The following is a 10,576-nucleotide window of genomic DNA, read 5'->3' as shown; positions in this document are numbered from 1 at the left end:
GGAAAGGACTTGAATAGGCATTTTTCAAAAGAGGAAATCCAAATGGCCAGCAGACACATGAAAAAATGTTCAGGATCACTAGCCATCAGGGAAATGCAAATCAAAACCACAATGAGGTTTCACCTCACTCCAGTTAGAATGGCTCTCTTACAGAAATCAACAAACAACAAATGCTGGCAAGGATGTGGTGGAAAGGGTTCCCTAATCCACTGTCAGTGGGCATGTAAATTGGTGCAGCCATTGTGGAAAACAAGAGAGATACCTCAGACATCTGAATATAGACCTACCATATGATCCAGCCATCCCACTCCTGGGAATTTACCCTAACCAAAAGAAATCAGCACCTGAAGGAGTTATCTATACCCTCATGTTCATTGCATCACTATTCTCAATAGATAAGATACGGAAACAAGCTATGTGTCCATCAACTGTTGACTGGATAAAGAAATTATGGAATATATACACTATGGAGTACTACTCAGCTGTTAAAAAAAAAAGGAAATCCTGTCTTTTGCAACAAGATGGACGCAACTGGAAAACATTATACTTAGTGAAATAAGTCAGTCCCAAAAAGAAGATATCATATTTTCTCTGACCCAAGGTAACTAACACCGTACCTGAAATATAATGTATTGGGGTAAAATGGACATTTTGAGGTTCAATGATCATTTACAGTCTTTGTCTCTTCTGTTGCAGAAGAGTGGTTATTGTTTCACACAGTTTGTTGAACACTTTTACTGAGTGTAGGGTTAACTATATGATCACCAAGTACATTGAAAATAGATATTTGTAAAAATTAAAAGTAGGAATGGGAGAGGTAGGAAGAAGCAGTGTTGGAGTGTGGGCATGAAGGAGGGTACGAGGAGAAGTATCACTATGTTCCTAAATTTGCATACATGAAACACATGAAACTTGTAAGTAAAATTAAAAAATATTTTCCCATTCTGTTGAATGTCTCTTCACTCTATTGATTGTATCTTTTGCTGCAATGAAGCTTCTGAGTTTATAGCAAACCCATTTCTCTAGTTCTTCTTTTGTTGCCTATGATTTAGGGGTTTTTATCCAAAAAGTCATCACCTAACCCAATGTCTCAAGATGCTTACCCCAATTTTCTTCCAGCAACTGTATACTCTCAGGTCTTCAACTTGGGTCTTTGATACATCTTGAGTTGATTTTTGCATATGGTGAGAGGTAAGGACCTGGTTCATTCTTCTGCATATATACACCAACTTCTGTCAAAAATCAGTTTGTTGTATATTCATTGATTAATTTTTAGGCCCTCTATTTTGCTCTATTTATCTGTGTGTCAGTTTTTATGCTAGTACCATGATGTTTCAATAACTATATCTTTGTAATATGCTTTCAAGTCAGGTATTGTGATGCCTCCAACTTGATTTTTTCTTTATCAAGATCATTTTGGCTATTCTGGATCTTTTGTGATTCCGTATGAATTGAGATTGCCCTTTTTTTTTTTTTTTTTTTTGACAGGCAGAGTTAAACAGTGAGAGAGAGAGAGAGAAAGGGAGAAAGGTCCATTGGTTCACCCCCTAAATGGCCACTGTGGCCGGTACACTGCGGCTGGTGCACTGCGCCAATTCAAAGCCAGGAGCCAGGTGCCTTCCCCAGGTCTCCCATGTGGGTGCAGGGCCCAAGCACTTGGGCCATCCTCCACCACACTCCCGGGCCACAGCAGAGAGCTGGACTGGAAGAGAAGCAACGGGACAGAATCCAGCACCCCAACCAGGACTGGAAACCGGGATGCTGGCGCTGCAGGTGGAGAATTAGCCAAGTGACCCGTGGCACTGGCCAAGATTGCCCTTTCTATCTCTGTGAAGAATGCCCTTAGTATTTTTGCAGATATTGTATTGAATCTGTAGATTTATTTAGTTAGTACAGATATTATAAGGATACTGATTTCATAAACAAAGAATATCTTTCCTCATTTTTGTGTCCTTGATGATTTATTTCATCAATGTTTCATAACTTTCATTGTAGAGATCTTGCATTTCTTTGGTTAAATTTATTCTGAAGTATTTGATTGTTTTGTGGATATTATGAATGAGATTTCTTTCTTGGTATCTATATTGATGATTTCATCATTAGTGTATTAAAAAGCCAGTGGGCTTTTTGGTGTTTATTTGTAACCTGCAACTTTACTGAATTGGTTTATCAGTTCTACAGCTTTCTGGTGGAGCATTTAGGATTTTCCATGTACAGTGTTGTGTCATCTGCAAACAGATGGTTTGACCTCCTCCTTTCCAAGTTTTTAAAATATTTATTTATTTATTTATTTATTTATTTTAAAGATGTATTTAATTTACTTGAAAGTCAAGACTTACAGAGAGAGAGGAAAGGCGGGGGGGGGGGTCTTCCACTCAATGGTTCACTCCCCAGTTGGCCACAATGGCCAAAGTTGTGCCTATACAAAGCCAGGAGCCAGGATCTTCTTCTGGGTCTCCCACATGGGTGCAGGGACCCAAGGACTTCTACTGCTTTCCCAGGCGATAACAGAGAGCTGGATAGGAAGTGGAACAGCTTGGATTTGAACCGGTGCCCACATGGGATGCTGGCGCTTCAGGCCAGGATGTTAACCTGCTGTGCCACAGCACCAGCCCCAAGATTTATTTATTTATTTTAAAGTCAGAGTTACACAAAAAGAGAAGGAGAGTCAGAGAGAGAAAGATCTTCCACCTGCTGGTTCACTCCCCAAACGGCCTCAATGAACAGAGCTGCACCAATCAAGCCAGGAGCCAGGAGCTTCTTCCACATCTCCCACATTGGGTGCAGGGGCCCAACGACTTAGACCATCTTTCACTGCTTTCCCAGGCCATAGCAGAGAGCTGGATAGAAAAGGAGCAGCCAGATCTTGAACTAGAGCCATATGGGAATGCCAGCACTGCAGGGGGTGGCTTTACCTGTTACGCCACAGCGCTCACCCCCTCCTTTCCAATATTGATGCCCTTTATTTCTTTCTCCTCCCTAATTGCTCCTGCCAACACTTCAAGTTGTGTACTGAATAAGAATGGTGAGAGTAGACATGCCTATCTTGTTCAAGATCTGAGGGGAAATGCTTTCAGCTTCTCTCCATTCAGTATGATATTGGCTGCGAGAACATTAGTGACTACTTAGCCACAGAGACCTCTCATTCTATACCTCATGCTTCTACACCCCAAATGCCTATGCCTAGGCTGTGGCGAGAGCCAAAAACAGGGAGTAAAACCAGGATTCTCATATGGGTGGCCAGAACCAAGTTCCATAATCCATCACCACTTCCTTCCAGGGTCCCCAAGAGTCAAAAGTACAGGCCAGGTGTCAGAGCCAGAAACTGATCCCATGTAATCTGCTAGGCTAAGTGTCCTACCTAGAAGTCATTTTCAAAGGAAAAGTTGATTTTAGTTATTTTATATATATGGAATGTTATATCAGTTTGGTTTTTGGCACCAAACTCTGAAAATGTGACAACAAAAAAAGCAGAAAAATATTAGAATCCCTTAGAACTTGCTCTTTTCTTTAAGCCTTTCAGAGAATTCTTTTCAGGCCTTATAAGAATAATGTAGCACTTGGGGGCAAAGATGCAGCCCAGGAGCCCTGCACTGGAGGCCAAGATGGAGAAGACCTCCACAGCCACCATGACCTTCCCCTTGGTGCTGTGGTAGACAGGCAGGAAGGTCACCCAGACACTGCAGAACACCAGCATGCTGAACGTCAGGAACTTGGCTTCATTGAATGTGTCAGGCAGGTTCCTGGCTAGGAAAGCCACAGTGAAGCTGAACAGGGCCAAGGAGCCCAGGTAGCCCAGGACACAGTAGAAGGCAGTGACTGAGCCCTTGTTGCACACCAGGATGATGTGGCCATGCTCAGAATATGCATCTAACTCAAGAAAAGGAGGAGAGATGCCCAACCAGATGCCATAGAAAGTGAGTTGGATCAAGGAACAGATGGGAATGATGAAGTTAGAAGCTCCTGATACCAGCAATCGCCTGATAGTTCTTCCAGGTTTCATAACCTTGAAAGCCAGAATCACAGTGATGGTCTTGGCCAGCACAGCAGAAATAGCCACTGTGAACACAAGGCCAAATGCTATTTGCCGGAGAAGGCAGGTGGCTGTATTGGGACGGCCAATGAAGAGTAAGGAGCACAGGAAGCACAGGAGGAGGGCGATGAGCAGGATGTAGCTGAGAGATCGGTTATTGGCCTTGACGATGGGAGTGTCTCGGTGCTTCACAAAGACCCAAAGGACCACAGCTGTGAGGACAGAGAAGCACAGAGCCATGCAGGCTAGGGCCATCCCCAGGGTATCCTCAAAGGCTAAGAAAGTCATTAGCTTGGGGAGGCAGCGACTTCTCTCCATGTTTGGATACTCATGCTCTGCACACTGGATACACTGTTCTGCATCTGAGGAAGAAGAAAGGCTGAGTTTCCATTACTGAAATTCTGAAGTTTTCCCTGTTGGGAAAAATGGTCACTTTGCAATGCCATTTTGAGTATAAAATACTCTGATGTAATATGAGGCCACACCCAGATACCAATGCCACCTTATCGGTTAAAATGATCAGTTTAATTTCATAATTGATCATAAAGATAAGATGAAAATCAAAGGGAACACACAAATAAGACCATCTCCTGCTAATAATAATTGATAGAATTAAACAGGAGAAAATTATCCAACATGGGAAGTAGGATACACATCAGACTCATAGAATGGCAAATGCCATAAATAGCACTCTGGCCTCAGAAACAGCCCTTAAGGTATTTGGATCTGAATGAAAAGCCCATGAGAGTTTCTCAGGCATGGAAAGCCAAGACACTGTGGCAAAAAAAATGACCTAAAGCAAAGATCTCTGTGAGTGAGATCCCAGCAGAAAGAACGGGCCATCAAAGAAGGAGGTACCTTTCTCTGAAGTGAGGAACTTTCACTTTGAGTATGGCGTTGTCTAAATAAGGTCAGAGTTTGTGAACTCAAGAGGCTTCCATAGCCTTGGCTGCTCATGACAAGAGCCTCGGTTGATCACTGACATTATAAATAAGAGTGTCAATTAAATATCAACAACAGGAGTCACTGTGCACTTACTCCCCATGTAGGATATCTGTCCTTAATGTGTTGTACTATGATAATTAACAGTAAAATTAGTCTTCAAGCAGTACTTTATAATTTGTGTGTCTTTGTGGGTGCAATCTGTTGAAATCTTTAGTTTGTACTAAATTGAACTTCTACATATAAAGATAATTAAAAATGAATCAATGAAGAATGGGATGGGAGAGGGAGTAGAGATGGAATGGTTTGTGCATGGGATGGTAGTTATGGGGGGAAAAACAGCTATAATCCAGAAGTTGTACTTTAAAAATTTATATTTATTAAATAAAAGTTTTCTTTAAAAAAATATATGAGGCCACACCAGAGGAAGTTTCTACATTCCTGACCCAGGGAGAATTCTCATCTACAAATGGGAACAAACTCATTCAAACGGCATCTTTAGCAAATGGGTGGTTAAGGTGGCTCATCCTATGGCACAGTGATGACCACATGCATTCTTCCCAACTCCTCTCTCTACTGTCACCAGTCTTTCTCATGTTAAATCCTGCATAATCATGGCTGAGAACATTTGCCTCGGATAATCAACTTTAGAGCTTTCCTTCTCTTGCAGAGAAATAAAAATGCAAAATGCCTATGAAATCCTTACAACAATCAATACTCTAATTCTTAGCAATTCTTCATTGTATACTATTTGATATCTGGTAAAAAAAAAAAAGTCTTTCCTTGTTTTACATTTTCATATCTCTGGGACACTTTTTGTCAGTTATTCAATGCAAAAGTTGAAATTCATTTTATCAAATCAAAAACATTTGGATTTTATGGAGGTGTTTGACTTTAATATAAGTCATTTGGGTATAATTGATATTTTCAACAAAATTTTCAAGGAGAAATTAGGTTTTTGAAACTTTCCAATTTCACCTGAAATAATGGCTTGTTACCCTTCTGCCTCATGGAAGGAGGGGAATACTTTGAGCTCTGCACACCACATTGTCCCTCACGAAACAACTCTTTTATGCCATTATTCAAGAAAGAAGTCCTAAATAGAGGTCAATGAATGGGTATTTCTCTGCTTCAATGATACTTCAGCTAAATACAGAAAGTGGTATTGATTTGGCTACCTTTATCATAAAGGTATTATAAAATTTTTGCAAGTGGTACTTATTCAACCATAAAATATTAAGAAACATTTTAAAATAATTCTTCCTGGCAATTTTTATCTTGAGACACTCATTCTTTATATATTCACCAAGTGTGATCTCAGAGACATTCTGAGGGCACACAAGCAAATGCTGCTGCACAATGGGCTTCAAGTATATGTTCATTCGCTTTTCATACTTTTTTATACATTAGTGGGCATTCCCAAACACATTATGGATAAGTTTAGTCATTCTTTAACTTTCTAATGACTAATAATATAAATTTCCTCTTGGGAAAGATTGAAACCAAATGGCTGCTACTGATAACATAATTGAATTAAGAAGTCCCTTTGGGGCCGGCGCCGTGGTTCACTAGGCTAATCCTCCGCCTTGTGGCGCTGGCACACCAGGTTCTAGTCCCGGTCAGGGCACTGGATTCTATCCCGGTTGCCCCTCTTCCAGGCCAGCTCTCTGTGTGGCCAGGAAGTGCAGTGGAGGATGGCCCAAGTGCTTGGGCCCTGCACCCCATGGAGACCAGGATAAGTACCTGGCTCCTGCCTTTGGATAGGTGCGGTGCACCGGCCGCAGCGCGCCGGCCATGGCGGCCACTGGAGGGTGAACCAACGGCAAACGAAGACCTTTCTCTCTCTCTCACTATCCACTCTGCCTGTCAAAAAAAAAAAGTCCAGGCCGGCGCCGCGGCTCACTAGGCTAATCCTCCACCTAGCGGCGCCGGCACACCGGGTTCTAGTCCCGGTCGGGGCGCTGGATTCTGTCCCAGTTGCCCCTCTTCCAGGCCAGCCCTCTGCTGTGGCCAGGGAGTGCAGTGGAGGGTGGCCCAGGTGCTTGGACCCTGCACCCCATGGGAGACCAGGAAAAGCACCTGGCTCCTGGCTCCTGCCATCGGATCAGCGCGGTGCGCTGGCCGCAGCGCGCCAGCCGCAGCGGCCATTGGAGGGTGAACCAACGGCAAAGGAAGACCTTTCTCTCTGTCTCTCTCTCTCACTGTCCACTCTGCCTGTCAAAAAAAAAAAATTTAAAAAAAAAAAAAAGTCCTTTTGGAGGGAATCAAATGACTCCAAGGTCTATTTTTGGATATTTTGAACAATGGAAGTAGTTCTCATTGAGACCTAGTATATTTTTTGTTTCTCAGTACATGCATTTTGATTCATAATTTTGATAGGTAATTTCTTGTCTCGTTCAAAAGTTTTTATAGGGATACTAAATTGTATACTTAATTAGGATGTGTTATTCATATTTCACTTAGAATATTTATCTTAATAAATTCCATAGACCTGAGAGAAAGTGTTGTGGTTTTAATTAGACATCCTTAGTATCACATATAATATTAAAGATACAGTATTAAAAGGAATGCAATAATTATATAATGAAATATGTGCAATAGCTTTGTGCTTATCATGTGTATATAAAAATGTATTGGTTTCAAGACTACTAGGCACCAACAGGAAGCTTAGGTGATTACACATCTTATATGTCTTAGAATATAATGTGTTTCACTTGCAAATCAGAGAAGAATACTGTCTTATCTAGTGCTTTCAGAAATATTTTAGAAGGAATATCACTAGACAATAGCTTATACATAAAGTAGCAGTAATAATCATGCATGGATACACTGAATGAATGAGTATAACCTGGCATTGAGAACAACGGTGCAGTATGAAGTCACTGCAAATCTCTTTGGTTTCTTTTTTATTGAGAAATAATTAGGACAGGAAAGCTGTCAATCTGAAATTCTGTATTTTCTACCTGTCTGATTGGAAACATCTCTCTCTGGACAAAAAACACAAGTATAGCAACAGACAGGTCTTCCTTCCTGTGACATTTTCCGAAATCCTGGACCACAGCTCTGGCTACACACAGATTGAGGAGTCTGAAGGAAAAAGAAAAGCACTGATCATGGTTTGCCACATTATCAGCCATTATAATGGATGTCAATACTTCCCTCCTTACAGCATAACACTGACCTTCAACTGAAGGCCATGACTATGACATTTAATGCAGGTTTCTATGATCATCATTCCTGCCTCATCAATTCTTTATCAAGTATTACAAAAATACCTGCTCAGTTTTATTTCATGTATTATCAGTTAGATCCCTTGGGCATTTGTCGTGCCTATCAAGTCACTTTATCTAAAATCTTTAAAATGCATTCTCCTGGGTAGTAAAGTTTCTCCGAACATGTCTGAACTTCTTTTATCATTCTCTCATCCTTGATTGTGCAAAAGATTTTACATTCCAGATGAAAGAACTAAAATGCATGACAATGGGCACACTTCAAAATAACTACTCAAAAAATTAAATGCCAACAGAAAAGTGATACAACGCATTTGAATATGGATTGGGTTTAATCCACTTCTAGATTTCTCTGTTTAGGTAAAGCACTGATTCTATTCAAAACCAGCCCATATGAGGGGGCCTGCACAACTGTTAGGTAAAAGATCTGCATAATTTTCTGGGAGATTCAAGTTGTGAAAGGTGACATAAATAATGTACAGTATTTTAAGAAGCTAATAGGATGCTCCACTTCCAATCCAGCTGTTTCCTATGGCCTGAGAAGTCCTTGGGCCTCAAATCCTTGGACCCCTTAACCCATGTGGGAGACCCAGAGGAAGCTCCTGGCTTCTGGCTCTGGATCACCTCAGCTCTGGCAATTGTGGCCATTTGGGGAGTGGGCCAGCATTTGGAAGACCTCTCTCTATCTCTATCTCTGCCTCTGCCTCTGCCTCTACCTCTCTGTAACTCTGCCTTTCAAATAAATAAGTAAAAAATAAAAAAAAGAAAAAAAGCTAATAGGAACAGACATTAGAAACTAAAATAAGCCGGTGCCGCGGCTCAATAGGCTAATCCTCTGCATAGCGGCACCAGTATACCAGGTTCTAGTCCCAGTCGGGGCACCGGATTCTGTCCCAGTTGCCCCTCTTCCAGGCCAGCTCTCAGCTATGGCCAGGAAGTGCAGTGGAGGATGGCCCAAGTGCTTGGGCCCTGCACCCCATGGGAGACCAGGAGAAGCACCTGGCTCCTGGTTTCAGATCAACACAGTGCGCCGGCCGCAGCATACCGGCCGCAGCAGCCATTGGAGGGTGAACCAATGGCAAAAGGAAGACCTTTCTCTCCGTCTCTCTCTCTCACTGTCCACTCTGCCTGTAAAAGAAAAAAGAAACTAAAATATATGCAAAATGACAAAGGAATATGGGTATAGTATTTGCAAGAAGATGAATAAGTCAACCCATTATGTATTTGTCCTTTCATGCATGAAAATATAACAAGGGGGGCCAGTGTTGTGGTGTAGCAGATTAAATCACCTCCTGCTGCACCAGCATCCCATGTGGGCACCATTTCTATTCCCAGCTGCTCCACTTCCAATCCAGCTCCTTGCTAACATGCCTGGAAAAGCAGCAGAGGATGGACCAAGTGCTTGGTCCCATGCACCCACATGAGTGACCCAGAAGCAACTCCTGGCTCCTGACTTTGGACCTGTACAGTCCTGCCTGTTTCCATTTGGGGAATAAACCAGCAGACAGAAGAGATCTCTCTCTCTCTCTCTCTCCCGACCCCTCTCCTCTCTCTAACTCTGCCATTCAAATAAAGACTGTGACTTATGAGATTAAAGAGTTGAGAATATATACAGAGATATATTAAAGATGTGTATATCTATACTTGGGTCTCTGTTTCTATTCATTAACTTTGTCTAGTTTTAACTCAACTGCTACACCAATAATTATGACAAAACTGAAAAGGTAAGGCTATGCACTCATGCTCTTCTGATAGGTGTTAGCTCAGGATATGTGTAAGGAACACCATCAGTTAAGTGCCAAGATGGGAAATGGGAATCACATGGTCACTTCACACTTAATCTCCCAAGGCTCTACTCAGATCTCTCTGTAGTTATCCAATATAAAAAGAAAACTGCACCTTTTTGAATCCAACAGGCCATTCTATAATGTCTTCATTGATCAGCAAATCTTGGTCATGTGGACTCTTAGAGGAAAACTCTCCAATTTTAACCAGCAACCGAAATCCAGCAGGAAAATTTACAATGTTCTGAATATCATAATGTACCACATGGTGTCTTGTTTCATGGAAAGACACATCATCTCCAGCACGGTTTGTAAACTGGATTTTCCTCAGGATTGGATGAAGCTGGAGAACAGGAATAAGTGGAAACAGGGAGACCTTTCAAATTAGAGGGAGATGTATATGCACTGAACAAGCCTTTTCTATCCTTTTCTCTATTTTCCAGGCTTAATTCTTTGGATGGTCAACAACTTCTAGTAAAGAGAACATTTGATCCCCCCCCCTCAAAAAAAAGTATAATGGTTGTATCCAGTCAGAAAAATTGTAGTTTGTGGGGTTCAGAGGGGAACTATTGCAAGGCTCTGCTGCA

General features: G+C 41.7%; 1 protein-coding gene across 12 annotated transcripts in view; it reads right to left on the bottom strand.

The window, feature by feature from the left end:
- Positions 1–1,238: 1,238 nt before the first annotated feature.
- LOC100355985 (vomeronasal type-2 receptor 116) overlaps positions 1,239–10,576 on the bottom strand; it is a 75,950-nt gene continuing 66,612 nt past the window's right edge. For all 12 annotated transcript variants that reach the window (XM_070067554.1, XM_070067556.1, XM_070067557.1 and 9 more), the window contains 3 exons: positions 10,105–10,332; positions 7,939–8,062; positions 1,239–4,395 (listed from right to left, as the gene is read on the bottom strand). In XM_070067554.1, coding sequence (XP_069923655.1) covers positions 3,482–4,395; positions 7,939–8,062; positions 10,105–10,332 — 1,266 coding nt within the window. In that variant the 3' untranslated portion in view covers positions 1,239–3,481. The remainder of the gene's footprint in view (positions 4,396–7,938; positions 8,063–10,104; positions 10,333–10,576) is intronic.

Source organism: Oryctolagus cuniculus (assembly GCF_964237555.1).
Source record: "Oryctolagus cuniculus chromosome 16 unlocalized genomic scaffold, mOryCun1.1 SUPER_16_unloc_1, whole genome shotgun sequence".
NCBI lineage: Eukaryota > Metazoa > Chordata > Mammalia > Lagomorpha > Leporidae > Oryctolagus > Oryctolagus cuniculus.
The sequence above is the reverse complement of the archived record's forward strand: the minus strand, read 5'-3'. Positions and strand labels throughout refer to the sequence as shown.